The sequence below is a fragment of the Ambystoma mexicanum genome, chromosome 2q (assembly GCF_040938575.1).
Source record: "Ambystoma mexicanum isolate Mex_15411 chromosome 2q, UKY_AmexF1_1, whole genome shotgun sequence".
In the NCBI taxonomy this organism is placed as follows: Eukaryota; Metazoa; Chordata; class Amphibia; order Caudata; family Ambystomatidae; genus Ambystoma; species Ambystoma mexicanum.
Window position 1 is genome coordinate 879,190,924 of NC_090924.1, and position 26,334 is coordinate 879,217,257.

At 48.5% G+C, this 26,334-nt stretch overlaps 1 protein-coding gene across 7 annotated transcripts in view; it reads left to right on the forward strand.

Annotated features, from left to right (window-relative positions):
• The window catches only part of LOC138569804 (protein adenylyltransferase SelO-like), a 1,380,025-nt gene that overhangs the window by 964,321 nt on the left and 389,370 nt on the right, over positions 1-26,334 (forward strand). For all 7 annotated transcript variants that reach the window (XM_069648140.1, XM_069648139.1, XM_069648135.1 and 4 more), the window contains one exon: positions 21,499-21,628. In XM_069648140.1, coding sequence (XP_069504241.1) covers positions 21,499-21,628 — 130 coding nt within the window. The remainder of the gene's footprint in view (positions 1-21,498; positions 21,629-26,334) is intronic.

Sequence of the window (26,334 nt, forward strand, 5' to 3'; positions counted from 1 at the left end):
ATTGAACAATTGTCTCTAGCAAGTACTTTCGAAGGGAAACAATTCAGACCAGCCGGCGATGGACAGTGCGACAGCCCTGGATTTTCTGCCAATTACTGCACCTACCACTTTCAGGACATGGATAGTAAGAAACTTGTGAGTTTGGTGGTCGTGCAGGTGTCCCAATTTAAATCCTCAGTGGCCATGGAGATACTAGGATTTATAAAATCATTGCAATATCTACAATCAAGGGGAATGCACATCATCCTCATAGCCACGGACAGACATGTTTCAATTGCCAAGACAATGAGAGAGCAGTTCCCACATATTAAACATCAATTTGACGTATGGCATCTTGCTAAATCAATCAATAAGAAAATCTCGGCTGCAGGGAAGAAAAAGGTTTTGAAAGTATTTCACAGTGGTCCCAGTCTATCAGCAACCATCTTTGGTGGAGCTCCAAAACTTGTGAAGGGTCAGTGGAAATCCTACTGGAAAAATGGCGGTCACTGATGCACCACTGTACCAACGTTCACCGCTGGACAGAAAACCAACATTTCCACCAATGTGAACATGGACCTTTGTCCACAGAGAGGCACGGAAGAAGAAGTGGTTGATTGCATCTTCACCTACACACAAAGCCATTGAGAAGATTGTTTTCGATAAAACTCTATCAAGAGATTTGAGGGGACTGACAGAATTCTGTCACACAGGAGAATTGGAGGTGTTCCACAATATGTGCCTAAAGTACAGGCCAAAGCGATTGCATTTCAGCTTACAGGGCATGAAACATAGGACTCAACTAGCGGTCTTGCCCCATAACGAGAATATGGGCCGTGAACAGTCTAGGACTACGGGAAATGTAGGGATGCCTCGCTACACTACGACCTTTGGAAAAAGAACTAAGAAATGGGGGGTAAAACCAGTATATGAGGAAATGGAGTTCGAATTTGTTAAAGGCCTTATTGTTAGTGTACTAGAGAAGCACAGATATGGAATTGTGAGCGTTTCTGTGCAGAGCACTGATGCATTGCCACCAAACATTGCCACTGTGCCATGTCCACCCAAAGCAGAGCTCGTTGAGAGGTTCAAATCCCGGTTTAAATAAATCATTGTAATCTGATTGTCTTTTAGAAAATAATGTTATTGTACAGTGTGCATACAAAGTATGCTAACCCTAAACCCTCCATTCACCATCCTGGGTGGCGAACAACATGGGTGTCATCTTTGACTTCTCTCACTATTCACCTCATATTGCTGACCTTGTGAATATGTGTATGTATATATTTTTGTTGCTGTAACTAAGTTTCGCAATCTCATGTAAATGCTGCGCACTTTTAACCGAGGGGAGGCTTGCGTATTGCAAATAATAAAACAAATAAACCATAAATCTCACTTTCAACTCAACTCCTCGGGTACTTTATACTTTCCCTGACCTTCCCCCAAAAAGTCAATGTCTCCATAGTTATGGTTCTCTAGGGCTGCCAAGCTCGCGGACAACGAGGACAAAATTGGGGGCCTTAGAACGCGCCAAGCGAGGCGTTGCAGATGGGAGAGAAGCCAGTTTGCATTTGCACATTGAGGCCTAGTACAAACATGGAGTCAAAAATTCAAGTTCTCACAGATGGCTTTAGACGGGATGTTGCAAAGTAAGAATGTACGCTCATGCAGAGTGAAGGTCAGCGGCTTTGATTTTTTGCTTGCGGGCTGAAGAGGCCCGCGAATCGCACTGGCAGTATAAGGTTCTATTGTTTTTTGACCTTGAGAGACAGGGACCATGCCGAAAGGACTTCATTTTAAGGAGGGGGGCAGTAATGTAAGAGACGATAAGGCCGAAAATTCTGAAACTATACCGAGTTTCATGTTAGTTCAGTATATGAAAAATCGTTGGCACGAACACAGTGGGATTTACGGACTGCATTACGCAGAGAAACAATGGAAATGGCAAATATAATGTAAGTAACTCTTTAGAAGCTTTTATACCTGAATGAATGAATGAATGAATGAATGAAGAGCAAGTACAACATTTGTGGGGTCGTCTTTCTACCAGGCACATGGGCATGCATGTGCCCATACGACACGCATGTAGACAAACAGTTGTTTCTCAGTGGTTCAACAGTAAAATAAATCATTAGTTTGTGTGTTTCCCTCGATTTATTTCGTTAGTTTTTGCATTGCTTTTAGAGCCGAACATACTCCATTGCACTATCCTCGCAAGCAAATAGTTTCAGCTCGCCGTAATAAATAAAATGAATAATAGTAATAAAGATCGGCTAGTGAGACTAATTTCAATTTTTATGTTTTCTAAACAGGTACATCCTAACGTATTGCCACTGCCACCTATTCCAGACCCCGACAGACAGATTTTTCAACCGCCAGCTGCAGCTTCTTGTAAACAACTGCTCTACATTGACCATCTTATGGGACGATCGCAAAGGAGCCATGTGCCCTTACGCGGTACTAGCGGCTAGAAGCAACATATCGACCTTTATGGTGGCCTAGTGCCTAGTTGATGGAACAGCCTTGCGGTTCACCGTGCGTCCAAAGGGCTTCTTTTAACGAAAACCAACACCCTGTGTACCATAAAGGAACAGCGCGTGACTCACGATAAACTTTTGCGGATTTGCGGATCGAGAGAAAAGAAAAAAAATTCCATTCCGATTTAATATGCCAATTTCTGAATATTCTCTAAACATTTAATGTCAAATAAATGTACTTTACCAAATGTACCGTATTGCTGTTTGATTTTAAAGTACAGTTTCATATTCCGAATTGTGGCGCGCTGTGTTGTGAGTTGATCTGTGTTGGTTCCCGGGTTCTGTGTGAAGTCGGGTAGAAGACGACTGGGCGTGTTTGCCTACGCAGCACAGTAACGTCACGGAGAGAGGCGGGGGATATGATTTAGTGCCGCAAAAGCAGGTCAGCCAGGGCGATGGGGCAAGTGATGGGATTATCACAAAATGGCAGCGCCCTGGTGCCTGTTTTCGCGTGTGTTTAATGGACAAAAACTCGGGTAAGGTCCATAGGACATTTTTGTAAAATCGAGCAATTTAGGCTTAAAACACATGGCCGACCCGTAGGGACAATAAAAAATTTTGACCGAACCATTCCTTTAATTTATTAGCATGGTGTCATGACACCTCTTAAAAGGGCAATGCACATATAGGAGGGACACACAACACTCCTCCTTTTTTATAACAAACAAAAATAAGTATCACTAAATAGTAACTGATTCCCCCCTTACAAAATGACAATACTTAGACCATTTGGGAAATGTAAGAGAAAACAATGACCACATTCATTTGGACTTACATAGTTGCAAACATATAATATATCAAGCAAGCTGTAAATATTCGGTGGGTAACAGTCGGATTGATGGACAGCTGATGGTTTGTTGGCATCTCTACCACATTCGAAAGACTTTATTACACATGGGGGACACAGAACCTCAACCATCGAATGATACCGTTGTCAGCTAGTGGCAATATACACAGCATGCAGACAAACTGCGTGAGCACAGCTCCACATCCATTTTAACTGGGACCACTTTAAGCATATAAATTACATGCATGCTCACAGCATCTAAATACCTGTTTACTGAGTCCTCTTTAAGCATCTGCGGGGCTGTAGGAAACCAGTTCAAACATGTACTGGTATCCCTATCAGTTCAGCACACGCAGGGTACCGGGGGACACATCAGTCTAGTCCCTTGATGTGGGCAGCGAGACACTGGTAGCAGGGTGTCTAGTCTGCTTCACATTCAGGCTCCCTCAGACGGGAATGCCTCTTAATGTTGACAGGGCATGGGGTGGAAGCATATTACTCACCCCCTCTTTCTGGCCGCACAAGCACTCTCTAAGTGGAGCGGCGCACCAAGTTTAGTGCTGGCATGATGGTAGGCCGTCCACGGGGAGGCAGCGTCACACAGCAACAAGGCTCCCCAGGCAGGAGTCGCATCCCTGCTGTGGCGGGGTGGCTGGTCTTGGTGGCCTCCCCCAGGCAGGAGTTGCCTTCCTCTTGGTGGCAGGTGCAGCGTAGCGAGACACTGATTGGCAGGGCAGTTGCTCTTGGTGGTCTTCCCAAGGGAGCAGGAGGCCGCCCTCATCCTCTCCCTCCCCCAGGCAGGGGCCATTGGCAGGACACTTCTGGTATCGGAGGGCGCACAAGCACTCCTGTGGAGCTGCAACCCTAAACTGCTTCTGCATTATGCATCTGCTGGGTCTCATTGCTAGAGTATGACCAGCCACTCTTCTACCTTCCTCATGCAGGAATTGAATGCCCATGTGCATTGGCAAAGGAAGGTTGTTTCTTCTTTGTTGGTGTTGGGATGGAAGGCGGACGAAAGCGCCCATCCCACCCCCTCTAGGCGCTTTCAAGTTAGGCGGACCCCATACGAGGCGATATAATCTGCAAGGGAGGAAAAGTCCCCACTCATAGAGCACATATCCGTGACTCCATTTTGTATTAGGCCGAGACAAGACATACTGATGGCCTGCAAAGCGTGTGTTCCGAGTTCACTCAGAGATTCCCAGCCCAACATCGGCACACCAAGCCTGCTCTGCATGAGCCCCGTTCCCACGGAAGTCCATTTCCCTCCTGTCCTTTCAGTGTTGCAAATATCTAGTATCACTTCCAAGAATGCGCACTGCGGAGAGTGTGAGAAAGTACCAGGTACCAGCACGGTATTCATCAATCTCCACTAAACTGCCACTAGACCCCGGACCCCCACCCAGCCAGGCCAGAGCCGGCCACACTTCATCGACCCGACACGCTACCTTTTAACGTAATGATAAGTATCCAACCCCCAGGCCCTGACCTCACTAAGATGCCCACAACAGATCTAAAGCCTGTGCAACCATACATCTCTACAATAGCAACACATGTCTTTTCGTATCATGAGGCACCAGGGAAGGTAAATCATAGATCAAACCCCAGGGGGAGATCTTGGATGCGGGAACTGCTGTATTAACAAAGTCCTGAATGGGGGGGGATCAGCACGATTGTATTTTATCCTCCCCTCATCTTGACACCCCGTTCCTGTGTTGTCCAGGTGCCCGTCATAATGATTGAATAGCCGGTTTCAGTTGTTTAGTTTAGACTAGATATATTGTATCTTACATATGCCCTAACCTTCACCATGAAGATGAGCCCAGCTGACGCACATGGAGCCAGTTGGATTTCTACTGTGTATAATGATTTCACTGATGACTCTTTTGGCATTCTTAACGTGCTGCTGTGTAATTTTTGGCAGAGCGCTCTCGGGCAGCAGAGTTCTTTGCTGAAACCTATATGTTATAAAACCTTGTTATCCTTGCAACCTATCTCTTGGCTTTATTCCCTAGCGGGTTGTATTTACTCTGGAGTGTGCGCACAAGGTGTTAGGGAGAATTCTCTTCAAAGGCTAATTTCCCTTACCTATAGAGTCCCCCAGCAGCTTTGCTGGATTTGAGGGGTTTATTTTTTTCTCCTGCTAAGAGTGAGGCCCTTTTTTCCCACTCTTAGACAGATTGCTAGTGTATGTTTTAGGCTTGTGTGCTTATGGTCTGTTTTTTTTTTCTCACCCTCACAGGAATCATCTTTTTAACATGTGTGGTACACAGCACCCTCCGTGCCGTACCACAGGGGTGTCATAGCGACCCCCAAACATAGACTCCATACCCTGGGACTGACTACTGTCTCCCAGGGCATATAAAGTTACCATTAACTTTACTAGTCAATAGTTATGAACAAAACCAGTACAACCCATCTTACTATGGAGGTACTGGGAAGGGTTAAAAGTTTTTCCCTAGTGTTCATTTTCGAGGGGGTACCGTACAGTCCCTCTCTCAAAAGTTTCTGGGTGTTGGCAGTGGTTACTACCATAAATATCCGACCGCAAATATTTCCCTATGGGATTTTCCCATTGTTCGAGGCTACCACTTTTACTGACAGCCTCTAACAAACTGCCGGTTTATTTTTATATTAACTTTACTCCGGTAGGTTTTTATTGCCAGAACTTTAATAATATATTTTTCTCGTGTCTTTCTCTGTAATCCTAACCCAGGTCGGGGATCCTTTGTTCGTCCTTTTAGCGGGCTTCTGCACAGAAGTCCTCCTCTCAGTGCCACTGAGTCTGGGGTACACAGGATGTGTGGGAGCGGGAATAGGCACCCTGGACCGGGTTGCCTACGCAACCCAAGTCGCACTCTGCCCTGATAGGCTGGGCGGGCTCTCCCGCCAGGAGAGCCACCCCACTGTGTGAGTGACAGCTAGGCTGTATGAATGGGCGTCTTGATGCATAAAAGCAGGGTCCTGAGGACTGGAGGACAAGATGTCGCCACTGGAACTAAGAAACCGAAGAGGAGAGAAGCTGAAGACATCTGCAACGACTGAACCACCGGTGAAGCCCTGCTGCAGATCCTCACCACTTTTCTCCCACGACTTGAGAAGATCTTTCTCTGCAAGAGTCTTCTTCCCTTGAGCTGGTGGGGCCAACCAGTTCGCCAATCGCCTTCCAGGACCTGCCTTGGTCGAATCGCCAGTGCCCTGCACTCAGAGACCGGATAGCCAGGCACCCGTCCACCAGGACCGCGATTTAAAGGAGCGTACCTTTTATTCATTTTGGCAGCACCGTGGCTGGTTTAATCCCTAGGCAGTGCAGTAACTCGAACCTTCCTCCATGACGAGAGCTTCTCTTCCTCTGCTGGATCTCCCGAACTGCAGGAACTGCCAGGAACTACCGCCACTGCAGGAGCCTCTTCCACTTTAAAGGTACATTGTTCCGCCAGGCCTCCCGTTGTCGTTGGTATTGCTAAAGGTGTTTTAAATCCTTTACTTACCTTCTGGGCTGGCCGCCTTTTCGTCTAACTTTATCTTTCAACGTCCTGCAGCCGCCTTTTCAATCGTTTAACAAAGACTTGACTGCAGCTACTAGAACATTTTGATCTTAGGCACTTTGCCTTGTACCACTGACTCTGGCACAGGCCTATTGACTTTGGCTAGATCTCTTATAACTGCCTCCTCTAGATTGTTTCTCTTCAAGAAATGTGTTGGTGCAACTGAAACTCTTATAACCACCTTTCCTTCCCCTATATGAATTTCTGAAGTGCCATTTTGCTTGGTTTTCACCAAAGTATTGTTGATGCTAAAGTACTGCCTTGCTTAACTCGTTCACAATCCACTTGGGAAGAGTTGCTGGTGTGGTTAGGAGTTCAACCTTGTATAACTTGTCCTTTCCCTCCGTCTGAAGAAATTGTTAGAGTGCCATTTCTGCTTGGTTGTCACTGTGCCGTTTTGCTCAGTTTTCACTCTTGCTCAAACTTGTCTACAATTTAAATAGAGAGTTGTGTATACTTTCTAAGACTGTTTTAACTTACTTTATGAATAGTGATTCGTGTGTGAACATCAGAATGTGTAAAATAAATATATATATTCTTTTTGATACAAAGCTTTTGTCAGTGTTTCCTTGTTCCATAGTACTGTAGTCCTATTGTGTAAACCCTGAATACTGCTCATCTTCATCTTGAGATACGTCTGACTTCTTAGCCACAGCTACCAACTAAATCTTTGTGGTAAAGACTGATACCAAAGGGGATTTATTGCATATACCTGTAGTCTTAATCTTCTGTAGTGCCCCCTAAGGGAAATGCACAGGATTCTGCCTAACACAAGGGTATATGCCTTCACTGGGGCTAATCACAGTACATGACAGCGACAAAACCAATCTGCAGGACAATCTTGAGAAACTGTGTATAGGCACCTTGCTGTTGTGTTAGGGCTTTGCCGAGTACATAGATCATCAGATGAGGCCAAATGCATGCCGGTTTCCTAACACCGGCCTCTTGGTAATAAATCTATGGGTTTTTGTTAGGGAAACTCTTCGGGTGTCTGTATGGGAGTGTCCGCCAAACTTTCACATCTCTGCAGAAATGGCACTCCCCACCTTCTGTACGCAAACAGGCCTCGCATTTGCGGCATTGTTTGTTTGTTTGTTTGTTTGTTTGTTTGTTTGTTTATTTATTTGGTAATGCGCTCCGAGCCCGTGGGCATCTGGGCGCAGCAGTACAAGAGGACTCGAAACTTAGTTACAAAGCCTGACACAGGCTGTTACAGAAAAACAGTAGTTGGTTACAGTAGGTGATACAATGCATATAAAATATCAAATTTAAACGCAAAAAGAGCAGCATTATAACAGGTTGTGCCGTTACCACTAGGGTGAGGGACGTTGCATGTCGTTGTTGTGCAGCCATTTGAGAGCGTAGGATCTGAATCTTGTGTAGGGTAAAGGGCATCTAAGGTCGGGTGGGAGTGTGTTCCATGATTGTGCAGCTCTAACTGGGAAACTTGCACCGCCCGCTGTGGTAAGTTTGAATCTGGGGACTTCCAGTAGGAAGGTATTGGCAGATCTCGTCAGTCGGTTAGAGGGTCTCCAGTTGATTCTTTCCGCTAGGTAGGGGGGTGCTTGATTGTTGAGGCATTTAGAAGTGAGGGAAATAGTTTTAAGAAGGATTCTGTCCTTTATCTTTAGCCAATGGGCTTCAATCCGATGTTTGGAGATATGTTCTCTGCGTGGGATGTTCAGAGCTGCTCTAAGAGCGTTATTTTGCAATCTCTGGAGTTTGTCAGTGACCGACTTGTTGGCACCTGAGTATAAGGCGTTGCAATAGTCGAGTCTAGACATGACAAGGGCATTGGCCAAGGTGAGGCAGCTGGCACTGGACAGGAAGGGTCTGGCGGCACGGATGAGTTTACACGTGTAGGTGGTTGAGGAGGCGAGGGAATTCACTTGCTTTTTGAGGGTGAGAGCTGAGTCAAGGTAAAAACCCAATGTTTTGACCTCGCGCATAACCTTAATAGTATTGTTATCAATGTTAAATGAGGTGTAGTCCGGGGTGAGTTTGGATAGTTTGTGGTCTGAACCGAGGAGCAGGATTTCAGTTTTATCGTCGTTCAGGCAGAGGCCATGTGTGGCCATCCATGCTTGAATGAGGATGTAAATTTTGTTCACCAGAGCCAGGTCCACTTCGTAGTTGCCCGAAAGGGGTATGAGGATCTGGGTGTCATCTGCGTAATTAGTGTAGGTGACGCCCAGACTGTCCAACTTTTCGAACAATGGCTTGGTGAAGATATTGTACATAGTGGGTGAGACACAGGAACCCTGTGGGACTCCACATGTGATTTGGATGGGGTCAGCACAGGTAGTGGAGGAGAACACTCTCATAGTCCGGTTGGCTAGAAAGGATTGGACCCAAGCTATAGCGTCTCCTGTGAAGTTGGCAGCCAGCTTGAGGTGGTTGCATAAGACTGCATGGTCCACCAGATCAAAAGCTGCTGACAAGTCCAGTAAGAGTAGCAACGCTGTTTTCCCATTATCCTTAAATTCCTCAATTTTGGTTTTGAGGTCTATCAGGGCAGTTTCCGTGCCATGGAGCGGGCGGAAGCCCGATTGGCGCGAGCCTAGTAGTTGATTAGCTTCTAGGTACTCTTGAATTTGGAGATAGGCTACTCTGTCGATAATTTTTAGTAGGAAGGGCACTGTGGTAATGGGCCTATAGTTAGTCGGGATAGAAGGATCGAGGGTTTGTTTTTTGAGAAGGGGGAGGACCCAGGATTCTTTTAAGTTGGCTGGCACTGTATTAGATTTGAAGGATGAGTTAGAAAGCTTTGAGATGAAAGGGGCTAAGTCTCTGGCAGTGTCCTTTATTATTTGAGCTGGGCAGCTGTCGCCCTTACAGTTAGAGGGCTTCAGTGAGAGGATGGCCTTTTCAGTGTCGGTGATGGAGATCGGTTTAAAGCTAAAAGGGGGGATAGTGGTAGGTTCAGTTACTGGAGGCAGTTGTTGATCAGTAAGAGAGAGGGCGTCTTTTTTGTTCGTTATTTTAAGTTGGAGGGTGGAGATTTTGTTTGATAGGGCATTCTGTATATTAGTGCACCATATCTTGTCCTTTGGGACCGTGTCAGATGGTTGGATAGGGGATTCCATTTCCCGGAGGATGGCAAATAGTTCCTTGGTATTCGATTTGGCATTGGTAATTCTGTCATTGAATACATTTCTTTTGGTGTTGATGATTTCAGACTTGTAGTGTTTTGTAGCTTGGGTTAACTTGGCTTTGTTGTCGTTAGTGGGCGAATTACGCCAGATGGTTTGGAGTTTTCGTTTCTGCTTTCTAAGGTCCTTAAGGTGGGGGGGTGAACCAGGCGTTGAGGTGGGCTTCTTGCTTAGCTTTGCATAATTTTGCAGGTGCAATGGTGTCTAGTGCGTGAGACATAGCTTTGTTAAAGGTGTCTACTAGTGTATCTGGGTCAGTGTTGTCCTTCAGACCGTTAATAGTGGGGAGGAGGAGGGGGATAAGTTTTTCTGTAGTAATATCTTTTTTATTTCTGGTGGGGAGTGGTGGTATCATTTTGATAGTCTTGGGGCTGGGGAGGTCAAGTGTGGCAGTGAAATTTATTAGAAAGTGATCGGTCCATAGTTGAGGGGTGATGGAAGTGATGACTATGTTACAGTTGAGTTCTGAGACCCAGTCAAGGTTTCTGCCTTTAGCATGTGTGGGGGAGAGAATTTTTTGGGTAAGGCCTTGGTCGTTTAGGAAAGCTTTTATAGAAAGGGCATTTTTATTGCCTGGTTCATTGAAGCCGATGTTGAAGTCGCCCATCAGCAACGTTTGCAAGTGTTTTTGGGTATTGTTCGCTATGAGGGTAGTAAGGTCATCTTCAAAGGTTCCCAGGGGACCTGGGGGCCTGTAGATCAGGTGAATGGCTAGCGTGCGGTTATTGGAGAGTTGCATCTTTGCTGAAAGTACTTCGCAGGAAGCGCAGGGGTGTGAGGTGGTGAGTCGGATAGGCAAGGTGGTTTTCGCGATGATTGCTAGGCCACCGCCTTTAGCATTAGGTCTGTCTACTCTGTGGATCTGGTAGTTGTCAGGTATGGCTAACATCAGTGAGGGTCCTGCTGCCTCATGGAGCCAGGTTTCTGTTACGGCAAGGAAGTCAATGCTACTGTTGTTCAGTATGTCAGCAATTTCAATTGCATGTGCTACCATGGATCTGGCATTGATAAGGGATCCAGTAAGAGTTAGGGTGTTGTTGGGAAAGGGATGACTTACAAGTCTTTTTGTGTGCTTATTTTGACTCTGGCGTATCTTTTGGTAGGGGTGAGTAGGAGTTAGGGTTGGAGTTAAAGGTGTCGTAGCTAGAGTTTGCTTATCCATGTGTGTCTGTAAAGATGGGAATCTAGCAGTATTGTTCGTACTGTTTCTTTTAGGTTCGTAAATGCAAGGTAGCCTTGCCCTGAGTCTCAGGTTTCTATCAATGGGGGGGCGAGAGCTGAGGGTGGCAAAGGTCATGATTGTAGCTAGGAGGGTCGAGGAGGTCAAGTTTCTGCACATGGTAGTTGGTGTGGTCCGCAGATGCACTTTACTCTCCTTGTTTGGTTGTGATGTCTGGCTAGGGTGGCACAAAAGTGTAGTGCAGGTGGCTAGTTGAAGCTGGGGCTGCGCCTAGTGATAGAGGGCGTGATATTCACGAAGCACAGTGTGGGCTAGAGTGCATGGTCTGTTAAAGATGATGGGGCACAACACAATCAAGGTGGCCCGTTAGCGACCATAGGGCACAACACAGTTAAAGTGGTCCGTTAGGGACCATAAGGCACAACACAGTTAAAGTGGTCCGTTGGCGACCATAAGGCACAACACAGTTCAAGAGGTCTGTTGGCGACCATGAGGCACGACGCACTGAGAGAAACCATGAGCACCTAGGTATAAGTAGTACCAAGAAAACTAGGGTCTAAGTACGTGGACACAGCAATGGTAGTTATAGTGGGTACAGGTGTGGATCAGATTATGCAAGCATGAGACGATTCATTAGCAGCGCAATGGGGGGCAAATTTAAATGCGTAGGTTCATGGGTACCTAGATCAAGTTTATCAAGAGGGTAGGTGCAGTACAGGGGCATCTAGATGCGAAATGGCACAATTAGGCACCCAACAGCAGTGCATCACAATTTACTGGGCATTGCGTTTTTCTCCAGCATGCTCCTGCCCTGGTATGGTTGGTAGATAACATTGCTGCAGAAGAAGGTGTAGGAGGAAGATTTGTTGGTCTTCCTGACACTTTTCTCAAAGGAGACTTCTTAGGCCAGGTGTTTTAGTTTAGTCCATAGGAGTTATAAATTTCACACTGTTGACTGACTCGTTGGATAGCATCCTTTTGAGCAACCAATGGTTGCATTCTCTTCATTCACGATGCACTGTGCACACAAGTGTATTGTTGCAGAGATTGCTCACACTGTGGACAGAGGATGGCAGGTCCAGTGGGTTCATTGTATTTAAGAGCTGAAGTAAAAGAGGCACACAGCATGGGCATCCTCGTGGCTTGTGCGCCGGTCATCGGTCACGGCTGCACCACTCTTCCTCCCCTAGGTGGGAGCACAATAGCTTGCCGGGTGGAAGCCGGGCAAAATACTCACCAGAGCAGCTGCCTCATTGCTCCCACACGGAATGCATCTGATGATCACCACCAGCTGGCCATATCCCTATTCCTTCTTGACCCGGCACCACGCTCCCCTGGCAGGAGTTCTCCTTTTGTTCACAGGGGCACATTCCTTCTCTGCAGCGGGGAATGCCGCTTATCCTGATCACAGAGCTAGGCACTTTCTCCCTCAGGCAGGAATAAACTAAACGACTTGGCGGCGGATGCTCCAAGGGCTGCAGGCTTGCCTTTAGCCCGGCAGCACAAGCACCCTCTTCACTGGGCGCCGCGGCCGGGGGGAAGTTGCTGGCAGGGTGCTGGGGCATCCACTTTCTCCACTGCAGTGGCTGCTACTTCACCTCTCATTAGTGCTGGAGGGTGCAGCATCTCCTTTGGTTGCCGGGATCACCCAGAGTTACTGTGATGCAGGGAGGACTCTGCTGGGCCGTGCTGACACGGGCGTGGGGTGCAGGGAGCATCTGGATGGTGAAGTGGACTGGCCGGACCAGGGGCACCATGCTGGCCTGAGGTTCCCAGGCCAGCAGGTCCTGCAGGACCGTGGTCACACGGTGTGGGCCTGGAGGCCAGGCCGCCGGACCATGATCTCACGGTGTGGGCCTCGGGCCCGGAATGAGAGATGGACACAGGAGTTCCTGACATTTTGACGGTGCCCACGCTGGGCAACACCGTCCTCCTGGAACTGTCCTGTCCCCAGCCGTCATGGTCCGCTCCGGTGATCCGGAGTGAGCAGGGTGCTCCCTGCCGTCTGGGAGCTGCATGGATGAGGCTCCAAGAGTCATGTCGATTGATCCCGACATCAGCTGTGACCCACTCTGGTGATCCGGGAGCGGGCCACAACAGATGTGGGGAGGTGTGGAACAGTGTGAATTCTGCAGTAGTTGGGATGCTAACCAGCAGAGATCCGGGACGCCATGTTCCTCCCTCCCTTCCTTCCGAGGGTGAAGGGCATGGTCTCTCTGTTCTCCTGCTCCACAGACTAGGCTGAGTAGTGTGGGCTCCCTTTGCTCCTGTTACCTGATCCCTACCTAAGTAATAACATAGCAGACCAATTTTGTTGTGGAAAAATTATAGGCCATAGGAATTTTATATTCTTACAGAAAATACATAACAAAAACAATAACACCATCATTAGCTTTTGGGCACCTTGTGTCCAGTTTTGGAGTTGCCCAAGGCTCCTCGCAAGTCTTTGTTACCCTTGGGCCTTCTGTTCCTGGGCACATGCCGCCTATGACATTCTTGGACCGTGTACCGAAAGAAAGTACTTCTGTTCTGGCTCCTGGCAGCTTCCTCCTTCTTCCGTTATCTTTGTAGGGTGGGTTGGGTGGTAAATGTTTTTTCTTTCCCTCTTATCCAGGTCCTAGGAGCTTGCCCGAGAGAGGTGAGCTCCTTACCTGGTTTGTCATGCCTCTCCTTTCCTGGGGTTACTTATACCCCTGAGCCCTTTTGTTCTTCCATTGGGGGTAAGCCCGGCCCCCTGCTGTTACCTCTCGCACCTTTCCCAGGTGCCATTTCCTGCCCTTCCTGGACCTTTTGTGCTGCGGGCGCCATTTGGGCGCCACTCCCTACTGCTTTTGCGCCGTTTCCCTCCCACCCCGCGCCTAAACTCCCAGGCCCACTATTGTCCCGTATTTCATACGGTCCGTGGCATGGGGCATAGGCTGAGTAGTGTGGGCTCCCTTTGCTCCCATTACCTGATCCCTACCTAAGTAATAACATAGCAGACCAATTTTGTTGTGGAAAAATTATAGGCCGTAGGCATTTTATTTTCTTACAGAAAATACATAACAAAATCAATAACACCATCATTAGCTTTTGGGCACCTTGTGTCCAGTTTTGGAGTTGCCCAAGGCTCTTCCCGAGTCTTTGTTACCCTTGGGCCTCCGTTCCTGGGCACATGCCGCCACACCTGAGTGGGCGTTGCCTCGCCCGCTCAGGTACCCGCCAAAAGCGCTTCTACCTGCATCCCCGTTCCTGCAGTGCCCTGAAAATGTTATCAGAAAAAAAAACATCCCTTTAGTTGACAGGTGTACCCCGTCATGGTGAAACATGTCCTGATTGTTTTGTGAGAGACCATGTTTTATGAAATGGAGCCCTTTGCTCTGACAGTATTTCTCCACTGCTTTATTTAACTTCCTTCTTGCTGGCTCGATTGCCTGTCTCCGATGTGCCCCATACCAGACTATCCGTGCTACAACCTCGGACATAAAGATTTCAGATTTCCACCAACTGTGTGCTATGCTATGCAGAGACTCGCAGATGCTTCTCTGTAACTCTCCCCTATTCATGCTGACCAAATCTTTCCCCCCCAAGGTGTATAACCAGGTACTCGAGGGATGGGGGGTTGGTCCCTGAAGCCGATCAGGTCTGACAACCTGTCGTGGATGTCCTCCCAGTGCATCCCTGGTAGGCCCCACCAGGACGTAATGGTGCTCTTGAAGTGGAGTCCTTACTTTACTTCCTCAATCCATCTGCCTGCCAGTGTCACGAAGGAGTGCCCTACTATCTATGCCGATTTGTAGGGGCCTGTCTCTGATGAAATGGGGAACATAGAGTGTTTCATATCAGTTCCTCTCTTATGTATTTTTTAAAACATTGCAACTTCCACCCCCAATCCTTTTTACCCCTTTTGCCCCCAAGCCCCCCAGCCCCCAGCCCATGCCGAAGTTGCTGCTCCTATCCTGAATGAGTGTGTTCCAAACTCAGCTGGATCCCATCCTGCTTTGGACACTGCTTGTTTCAGTACCGCCTGAAACTGGTACCTGCTGAGTCGCTGCCGTCCCTATGTATTAACAGTTGCCCGTCCACCTTCGGACGAATATCTAGGAATTCTTGGGTGATACATCTGGGACAGTGGTCTTTCTCTCTGATGCAATTGAGGTCTATTGCCCTCCCCTTCCCTGCTTGGTCCGTTTTAGATTTCCTCAACATTATGGACATACCCTTACTTCCCATACTAATATCGCTTTTTGCCAGGCCATCCCCTGCTACCGTGTTACGGGCTACTAGCTCCCCTACCCTGAAAGCCCTGTAGTATGCCAACACAAATGCTGTCCTGAACAAGGCTGTTTCATATATGCTACTGCATGTACTTTGTAATAATTTTAATAGAATCACTAGCTTCCCAAAGTTTAGCGGCCTTCTGCTGTCTGGTTTCTTCCCCTCCAACTTTGTCCAACCTTTCATTCTATATTTTATTCTCGGGATGTTAGTTGGATCTGGTACCCCGGTTATCTTTGTTGTGTATGCCACTGCAGCCAGTTGTGCTGCCACCCAGCTTTTCTTTTTTCCTTTGGCAAAAGTTTTTTTCCAAAAATTCACACATTTTTTCCGATGAAATTTCCCCCACATCTTGCACTTTTGTTTCCAAAAACACATCTTTCACATGCTTTTCGTACTGCTTACCCATCTTGTACGTTAGGGCGTTCCTGCTCAGCTTGTCTATGACCCGTTCCATTCCCTGTGGTTCTCCAATTTCTTTAGAGTTGACCTCGAGGCCAACCGTTCTTTCCTTTCCAATGCTTTTTACGGGACCCATGCCTTTAGTGGCGTGGGCGTTCGATCCCTGTTGGCGTCCGGTCGCAGCTGCCTGAACCTTCCCCAATGAAAACGAGATAATGCATCAGCTACCATATTTGCTTCTCCAGCGATGTGTCTCGCCCTTATGCATGCATTCATTTTTAGACATTCCAGTGTGATGGCTCTCATCAATTCCAATACTATTGGGCATGACGCGCTACCTTTATTTAACACGTGCACTACTGCCATATTATCCGACCATACTGCCAGCTCCTTGTTTTTTTAGCTCTTCCCCCCCACGGGCATAATGCTACCCAGATTGGAAAGAGTTCCAGCAGCGTTATGTTCCTTGTCCATTCTGCCTCCTGCCATGTTTTAGGCCATTTTTCCGTGCACCATCTTTTCCCTAGTATTGCACCAAAACCAAAACCCCCCCGCTGCATCAGTGAACAGCACCCTTTTCTCTTCATTGTTTATAGGTGATCGCCAGATGACTGCCCCATTGAAAGACCTCAGGAATTCTGCCCAGATTTCTGTCTCTCTTAATTCCTCCCCCTATCCTCACCCTGTGGTGCCCATCTTTTCCCCTCTTGTTCTCAGCTCAATGCTTCTTTGGAACACTTTTTCTTGTGGTATGCCCCGTCCCTCAAAGTTCAGTTTCCCTGCTAGTGCTTGCTGTTCTCTCACCGTAGCGTTGTTCCTCCCTTTTAGCTCTTTTATTGTTTCCAGCAGGTCTGCTACCTTGTCCTCAGGGATCCGGCATACCCCCTGTCTTGAGTCAATTTCTATCCCTAGGAATTGGATAACCTGTGTTGGGCCCATTGTTTTTTCCCCCGCCAGTGGAAAACCCCACTCAATTGTTATCTCTACAAATTTGTCCAGCGTTGCTTTGCATAGTTTTGATCCTTTGGGCCCTACGAACAAAAAAATCATCCAGGAAATGCACGATCTTGGCCTCCCCCATTTCTTTTGCGACTGCTTAATGCAGAAATGAGCTTACCTTCTCGAAGTATGCACATGAGATGGCGCAGCCCATCGGCAGACATTTGTCTATGAAGTACTCCCCCCTCCCAATGCATGCACAATCACTTCTATGATTTGCTGTTGACTGGCAACAGCCAAAAGGCTGACTTAATGTCTGCTTTTGCCATCCATGCCCCGTTTAAAGCTTTCCTGACTAATTCCACTGCTTCCTGGAAGTCAGAGTAGGTTACTGTTGCTTCGTCCTGCAGAATGCCGTCATTGACCGAAGCCCCAGGGGGATATGATAAATGGTGGATCAGTCTGTATTTCCCCCTCCTCCTTTTTTGGGACTAGCCCCAGTGGTGAACATATGAAATTTTCAAATGGAAATACTGAAAAAACGGCCCCCGATCCTACCTAGTTCCACCTCTTTCTGGATTTTTCTGGTCACTATCTCTTTGTTCTCCATGGCGGATTTTAGGTTTTTGGGGATAATCTGTGATCCTTGCCCTGAAAATGGGATGTTAAAACCTTCTTGAAAACCCTGTCTGATCATTTTTGCAGCTTCCTGGTCTGGGAATGTTTAGAGCCACCCTTCTATCCTCTCAATTTTTACCGGTCTAGCCCCCTTCCCTCCCCAGCCCCTAGTTCCGCTTCTCGTTGTTTCTGTTGCTGGGTGCTGTCACCCTTGTGCACTTGGAGCTGCTATGGTCGCCTTTACAATTCTCGCACTTGTGGCTGAATTTGCACTTCCGGCCCCAACTGCATGGTACCCCTTTTTCCAAATTTCGACATTGCCCTGGCTCTGCCCGTGCTGTCCACGTGTTCCCGCTGCCACCTCCCTGCGCAGTTGGTGGCAAGCTGTTCTTCCATCCTCTGTGAACCATATTGCCTGCTCCGAAAGCTTTGATCCCTAGATCTGTCATAGCTACTTTCGTATCTTGTATCTATAATCAGATCTGCAATCATTCTGCCAATACTGCCTCTTCTGCTGCCCCCCTGAGTTCCGCTCCCCGTTTTCCCATTTTGTTTTTTAATACATTAAATTTGTAAAAGTTGACATTTTCTTCATCCCATCCCATGTCTGGAAAACAGTCCATTTCTTTTCTGAACTCGTGGTCATACTCCTGCCATGCATCCCCCCTGAATGCCTTGTATACCTTCAACACCCTCTGCTGATATGCCACCAATCCTACTCCGTCCTCTGGGACTTTTTGTAATATGATTGTGGACATTATCTGGAAGGCTGCCAGCCAGTTGTCAAAACTTTTAACTATTGTTCCCCTCCTTATCAGCCATTTCTCATCGTCTTTTATGTCCTCTATAGACACATCCATCCCCCTTTCCTGGTAGACTAATAGAGAAAAAATATCAATAAACTCCTTTCTCCATATCTTTTCCTTTACCTTGTCATTTATATACCAAGCCATTGCCTTCATGGACCTGCCCTGTGCATCCTTACCTATTGTAGGTCTGCCGTATTTCGTCATGACTGGTCCCCCCTCCTTGTCTATTGCAACTGTTGCTGCTACCGTTGGTGGTGCCACCACCTGTGGTGGGTTCCCTGCTACTGGTATTGCTGTTGCCCTATTGGTTCTACCGGTTGTGGATTGGTACCCTGTGGTACTCCTCCGGGATTTGGTGCTATCGGTGCCACTGGTGGTGCCACTCCCTGCGGTGGGCTGCCTGCCACTGGTGCTACTGGTTGCGTATTGGTACCTTGTGGTACCCCTCCTGGATTTGGTACTGCCGGTGCCCCCTGTGGTGTTGGGACCGGGGTTTCTCTGGGTTCCGCCCCTGCCCCCCACCCCTTTCTGATTCTCCTTTCTCACCACCCCTTTCCACTTTACCCATGCCTTTAGGTGATCCCTCTCCTCATCCTCGCTGCTCCCTTCCTCTGATGAAGAATACCCCTGCTCCTCCCTGGGTCCCCTATTGCCTCTGCCCCTTCTGCCATTGGTTCTGGGCGACTTACCCGTACCCGTGACACATGTTTTCAACATTTTAACAATTTTTCTACCAACATCAATATTCACAGTACCTTTGTTTTTCCTGTTCTTCTTCTTCTTCCTGGGTGTTTCTGGCTGGTGCTGCGATTTCCTTGGCTCTTCTCTCCTCCTCTTCTGTCCTTGCGGCACTTCATCTTCTCCTTCGCTGCTGCTGGGCTGCCTTTGCCCTCTCCTCCTTTTGCATCACATCCAGCACCCATTGTGCCCCATACTCCTCCTCTGCCTTCTTTGCCCATTCACTGAACTCCTGGGCCCTTCTTGCCCTTTCTTCTGCCATCCTCCTTGTCTGAATGCCTTCTTTCTGCAGTGTTGATTTCCTCCCTTCTTTTTCTCTTGTCCTGCGCTTTTATTGTGTTGGCTCCCTGACTCTTGCCTTCTTGCTTGTTGAATTGTGCTGTCAATGAAGTCCAAGTTTTGCTTCCCGCTGTTATTTTTCCTGTCCCTTTAGAGTGATTTGAAAAAACAAGCCACGAGATTCCGGACCTTGGATTAGAAACTCAGGTCTCCAGCCTTCCAATACCAAGCACTTATGGTGGCTGTGCTAGCTTGGTAAATATTGTTCCTGCTGTTCCTTTAAGCCCGTGTTGATGTTCTTAGAGGCTGTGCCCCTCCCACGCTGTGGGACGTGCTTCCTAAGCAACGGCCCGGGGAAAAGTATCAAATTTCTGGCTGGTGCGAATGTTTGCACTTGTGTGCTATGCCGGTGACTTATGGACCGCTACTCCTGGCTTTCTTACTTCGGGTTGCCTGCAACGGCTCCTCCACTCGACCGGATGGATCCCGCTAGTGAAGCTGCTGACGTCGGATGTCCGGGATGCGGCGTCGCTGTACTCCTCTGGGCTTCCTCCTGTGCGCGCCGGCTGGACGATGGCTGGCTGATGCGGTCTCCGACCTCCGCAGTTCGTATCCCTCAATGCAACCGTCTTCCCCCGTCCCGGCTCACAGCAGTCTCTTCGTCTTGACTCTGGCGAGGTAAGGTGACACAAAGCTTTCCCCTTGTCAGCTACACGGCTAACGCAAGTTTGGCCGCTTCGCTAAAAGAGAGGAAAAGATAAGAGAGGAAAAGAAACCATGAACCCGCAAAGAGTAAATGTTTTTTCTTTCCCTCTTATCCAGGTCCTAGGAGCTTGCCCGAGAGAGGTGAGCTCCTTCCCTGGTTTGTCATGCCCAGTGTTGCCAACTCCTCAGTCCAGAAAGTAGCTAGAGGCTGTCCTAAAAGTAGCTAAAAGTAGCTAAATGACATCACTGCCTAATTAGCATAATCTCGCAGCATTCTCGTGCCTCTCGCGGCTGGGCGGGGGCATCAGTGACATGACGTGACTTGTTGTGCTGGAGCCTGGCTACAAGGACGGGTGCATTGATTGGGGGTACTGCTATTGTTTTGTTGACATACACCCTTTTCTATTGGTTTGGAAACTTGCAAGTCTCCAAACCAATAGAAAAAAGTGTACGTCTTCAAACCAATGAAAGTAGCTAGATTTGTCGCTAGTCGCTTTCCATGAAGAAAGTCGCTAGGGGACTGCCGTTTGTCGCTAAATATAGCGACAAAGTCGCTAAGTTGGCAACACTGGTCATGCCTCTCCTTTCCTGGGGTTACTTATACCCCTGAGCCCTTTTGTTCTGCCCTTGGGGGCCGGGCTTACCCTGGCCCCCTGCTGTTACCTTTCGCACCTTTCCCAGGTGCCATTTCCTGCCTTTCCTGGACCTTTTGTGCTGCGGGCGCCATTTGGGCACCCCTCCCTACTACTTTCGCACCGTTTCCCCCCCACCCTGCGCCTACACTCCCAGGCCCTCTATCATCCCGTATTTCATACGGTCCGGGGCCTGGGGCATTTGTGCTAGCTCTGGCTTCTTTATGCCCACACTTTTCACATTGAGACCGGAAGCAAACACGGCGGGGATACCAGATGGACAGATTGGGATGCCGTGTCTCTCCCAATGCTTTAAGTATGAGAAGGGTATGGCGTTCTTGTTCGATCCCTGCCTGGCTGGGTTGGGAGGCACTGGCATCTGCATAGACATGCCGAGGGTGAGATCTACTTTCTGAACCAATGTATCGTATTTCTTTGCAAATTCCATTTCCGAACAAATCACAATATTTTGACTATTTTAAAGCGCATACGAGGCCCAGCCACTCGAGTGTGTGGATGTGACTGAATGCTGCACGTCATCAAAACTCGCTCCACTTTAAATAAAAGAAGAAACGCTTTTTTGGAGCCACTTCTTCAAGTACACATGTCTGGGCATTGACACATTATTTAGTCGTCTACAAGTGGCATTGCCAAGAATCTGAGTTCATTATGCGGTCAAATTATGAAAACAGCATCTGCAGCCATCTGTGCAGAGTAGACATTAATTCATTCCTCTGGCAAATGTTAAAGCTTGGACCGGCCCAGAGTAAATAAATACTCCTGTCTGCGCAGTGCTGAGGGGTTCCCTACTGGACTTTTATTGGTTTCTACGTAACTATGAAACATGAATCGAGTTTAATATTTTAACTGTGGTTATTTATTTTAATTACCCCTGTGTACAAATGTAATAAATGTTCTGTTTGCTTTAAATAGATTTTGTTCCAAACACGTCGGATGATGAAGGGAGGTACAGAATAGGAAACCAGGCCAACGTGGGAATGTTTAATCTGAAAAAGCTGCTGCAAGCGCTAAACCCTCTCTTGGACCCCAGGCAGAAACAGCAGTGAGTAATTCCGAAAGGGCGCTCAGAGTATCCACCTGAGCTTATCTGCATATGCTGGCTATGAGTGTGTGCTTTCATCCTTCCTTTTTTTTAATGCTTTGCGTGTTACTGGATCACAATTTATAGAGCACATTTCAAACAAGCATTGGCAAAGCCAACACTTTCTGCTTTGCCATAAGAATGTCCTATTTCCCCAGGAGGCGAGGCCAGATAAGTGTTATACAGGGCAGGAGGAGTACCACCAAGAGAGTACTACACCTACAGTACCCCTGCACTACATGAGACTCACCAACCTCTCCGATCACCTCTAGTCTGCACAGTCTGTTGCATGCCACTTCCCATATATCTATAAAAGTATCCTTGGGTTCCTCTGTTTGGTGCAAATCAACCACTCATGCATTAATCGTAGGTGGGCTCTTACTAACATTATTAACCCGCCACTAGCCCCCCCCCCCCCCCCCCCCGATCAATTTTACAATACATTTACAATAACCATTGACATTTCCCACATGAATTTCAGAAGCTATCCAGGTTTCTTGCAGACATACTAAGTACTTAAAAAGGGCAATGTGTCATCTTTTAACAATTTCTTCTATCCAGCTGCTTTCTGTTAGATTATGCATAGCTTGTTTAATCGTGATAGTATCATGTTAGGAATGTTCAATTTGTCAGGGTGGAATCACCCACCGATAACCACTCCCAATTCATGTGGGATTCCAGATGGTCAGATTGTTTGCCCCTTGTCACAACATTTAATAATTTGCCTTGTCACCTCTTTTACACACATTCTTAAGATGTTAATATTTGTTGCATTTTTTATACCCTTTTTAGGATTTATTTTATCTCGGCTGATCTTGTAATGTTTCCTCATATAAATTGCCAGTAATACTGTTTACCAGCACTTTTACCGGTCTGGCAAAGTAGAAGCTTGGCGGAACACAGTTGCCGGAATTACCAGCACCGATATCACCCCATCTGGAATTACTGGCGCTGGTAATACTGGCAATGAAAATACTGGCAATGCCAGAAACCTGCTCAGGTAATACCGGCACAATGGTATCACTGGCATATTACAAAATTCGATGTGCAGGTAGCACTGCCAAAGCCAGGGTGGAGATAACACTTCAGAGCAGCCGTTAAATGGACACAGGTGAAGAAAATAAGGCCACAGGTTCACCCAGTCAACCCAGGTTCACCCTAAGTAGACAGAAAGAATACAAAAGGGCCACACCTTCCCCAAAACACTTTCCAACACACCCATGCTGCCACACATTGCTGCAAACATGAAGCTGGAGATGCTACAGACCATTCTACAGCTGCAGGGGCTGAAGTACAAGTAGAGGCAACAGGAGGCCAGGAAGAGGAGAAGGAGGATGATGGGCATGCAGGTGGAGAGGCAGAGATGTGCATTGATCCCTCACACAAGAGCCATACCCTGGGCCCTCACTGACGGGCAGGTACTAACCCTGTACCGTCTAAACAGGGGGACCATACCTGACCTCCTGAACCACATGCAGGAGGACACTGGGAGCAGGATCGGCATCAGGCCAGCCATACTACTGCTGCTTAAGTTGGTGTTGGTTCTACACTTCCTGGCCAGTGGCATGTTCCAGCACTCTGTGAGCCAGCTGCACAGTGTTTTGCAGCCTGCCTTCTCCAGAGTGCTGGTGCAGGTGCTGGAGGCCCACCTGTACCAGGTGGCCCAGCACATCACCCTCACACTATCCAGGCACAGTTCAACGCCACCAAGGCCCGCTTTTATACAATTGTGGCATTCACAATGTGGTTGCAGCATTAGACTACATGCATGTTGAGCTAGTGGCCTCCCTCACCTCAGAGGAGGTCTACAGGAACTGGAAGCAGTTCCATTCCCTGAACTTTCAAGTCACCTGTGACCCCGACCTTACCATTACCCATTGCTGTGCCTGATTCCCAGGATCAACCCACGACGCAATGGTACTGTGGAACAGCATGCTACCGGCCTACGTGGAGCGTCACAGAGGACAAAGGTCCTGGATGTTGGGTGAGTACATGTACAATAACATCCACCTTGCAGCATGAGTGACAGGCAAGGGGGGCACACCACTGTCATAAATGCATCTCTGTAAAGCACCCTGCACATGCAGGACCCACCATTACCCCCCTCAATTCATAGGCCACAATACACATGAGTATCACATGACTGAAGATGTAGCAGTTACTGACCTGGGAATTTCAAACCCAACAGGACATCCACACGCAATTCAGTACAGGTACCAGAATGCAACACCTCCCTGAGCAGTGCAATATGCATGCAAGGATTGTAACATGAAACAGTGTGGCACAATGAGGCATAGGACATGCATTCACAGACTGACGATAGTGATTCTGACGTCATAGGCAATGCCACTGCTGAGTATCGTTACTCACACCTGTGTCCTTACCCCTTGTAGGTGACTCTTGATACTTGCTGCTTCTGTGGCTGATGACCCCTCTGTGGAATTCCCAGATGCTGAAGGAAGTGGCTATACAACAGGGCTCATGTGATCACCAGGGTGACCATTGAACATGCCTTTGGGCCATTACCAGTCTGGGGGAGCGCCCATGTACAGGCCAGAGAAGGTGGGGTAGATAGTCCTGGCCATTGCAATGTTGCAGAACCTCTCCGTCCGGCGCAACATACCCCTGGCTCCAGATCCGGACATTCCTCCACCCGAGGATGATGATGCAGTGCCAGCCGGGCCCTACACATGCACATTGAGGCCAGGGATGGGCACATGCCCCAACAAGAACTGATTGAGGGCTTTTTTTGAGTTTCCCAATCTACTCTGTATACCCCTTGCACCATCATAGTAAACACTTGTTTGGAAAAAAGGAATGTCTAGTAAGTGATTCAGGTGAAAACTATGCATTAATTAACGTGAATGCACACAAGCTCCACAGCCCCTGGCCCCCTCCCCAAATAGCCCCCTCCTTAAATGACCCCTCCCCAAAAAGTACCCTCCATCTCAACACAATTTCTCTCCTCCCCAGACAGCCGCCTCTCTCTCCAAACTCCTCCCCACCAAACACACCCAATGAAGCACCCAGGCAGTGTACAATGTCACATCCAGACACCCTTTGGCATGGGGACCTTTGCAGACTCCATTGGGTACCTGAGTCATTGTGAACGGTGCCTTGGGCTTCCATGCTGGGAGCTTTCGGTGGTTGTGACCAATGTCGGTGAGTCAGACCCCTGGCCCTGCATGTGTTCCCGGGTCCATTGTATGTGGCACAGGCAGTCTCATTGTGCTCACATATTCAGGATGGTGGCAGTAGTATGGCCTCTAGTCCTGGCACCCCTGTGGCTGGAGGACTGCATGCATTTCCCCATGAATTCCATTTCCTCCAGCTGCTGGCGTGAAATTCCGGTGAGTTACTTATGGTGATCCTTGTTGGGGGCGGGTCAGAGCCCCCACGCGATGCCGCAAGCCCCCGACACATGAAGGAACCACCAGACACCAGTCCTTCGTGTTCGGGCTTCCCGGTCGCTCTGATGCGGCCGGGAACGCCCCCTTTATTTATACTTGGCGCGGCGGCGTGAAACGTCACGCCGCCGCGTAGGCCCGTCATCGGGCAGCGCCACACTCCTCCTTTTCCGGGAGGAACACGAACATGGATTAACAGTAACTTTATTAACCAGGAAAACCACACATCTAACATAAACACTACTGCACACCCAAAACAAAAACCCCTTTAATGTCATCCACCCAGATCTTATCACCCCAGTTCACGAATCAATCGTCCCACAACATATTCGCTGAGGTAGGCAGGTTTCCCTCGCCCAGCCCTCTGGGGGTACCTCCGGCCTACCTCCGGCACGTGATGTCCTTCCGCCGCGTCTCCCCGGACTGGGGATTCGGGTCCTTCGCCCCATAGACCTCCATCAGCAGGCATGTCTCGTGGATCAGGTTCGGGCGGGGTCTCAGTTCGTGAATCACCCAGTTTCTTGAAGAAACTCACGTTTCGGGTGACAGCCGACCGTCCATCCGAGGCCGTCACCATGGATCCTTTCACTGCGACTACATCCAAAGGCTCCGGTTCATAGGGGAGCGATAGCTTCCTGTGAGGGTGTCGATTCCGGATCAGGACCTCATCTCCCGGTTCAAGTCTTTGAGGTCGGAGACCCCTGCGCAGGTTCTCCTGTTCCGTTCGGACTCGTCTTTCCGCCTCCACCCGCGGACTATCGATGACCCCTGGCTCTTTCTCCCCCACTTCCGGCAGCAGTCCCCTGGGGCACCTCTTGAATAATGCCTCGGCGGGTGCCACTCCCGTGGCGGCATGTGGGGTGGTGCGGTACACCCGCAGAAACTGATAGAGGGCGCGTTGTAAGGATTGCCCCTGCCCCTGAGCAATTCGGAACGTTTTATTCAGGGTCCTCATCAGTCTCTCGGCGTCCCCGTTTGCACGGGGCCACAGGGGGGAGATCTTCCTGTGTTGTATTCCGCAGCTCTCCATCAACTCGGAGAACCGCTCACTTTGGAAGGGCGATCCATTATCAGAGCATAGAGTGTGGGGGAAACCATGGGCCGCAAATATCTTCTCCGTGGCCACCACCACATGCTCAAAAGCCACCGACTCGACGAACTCAACCTCCGGGTATCTCGAGTGTTCATCTACTATCACCAGGAAGTGAGTGCCCACTGATGTTGAACCAAAGTCAGCGTGGACGATCTCCCAGGGCCTCG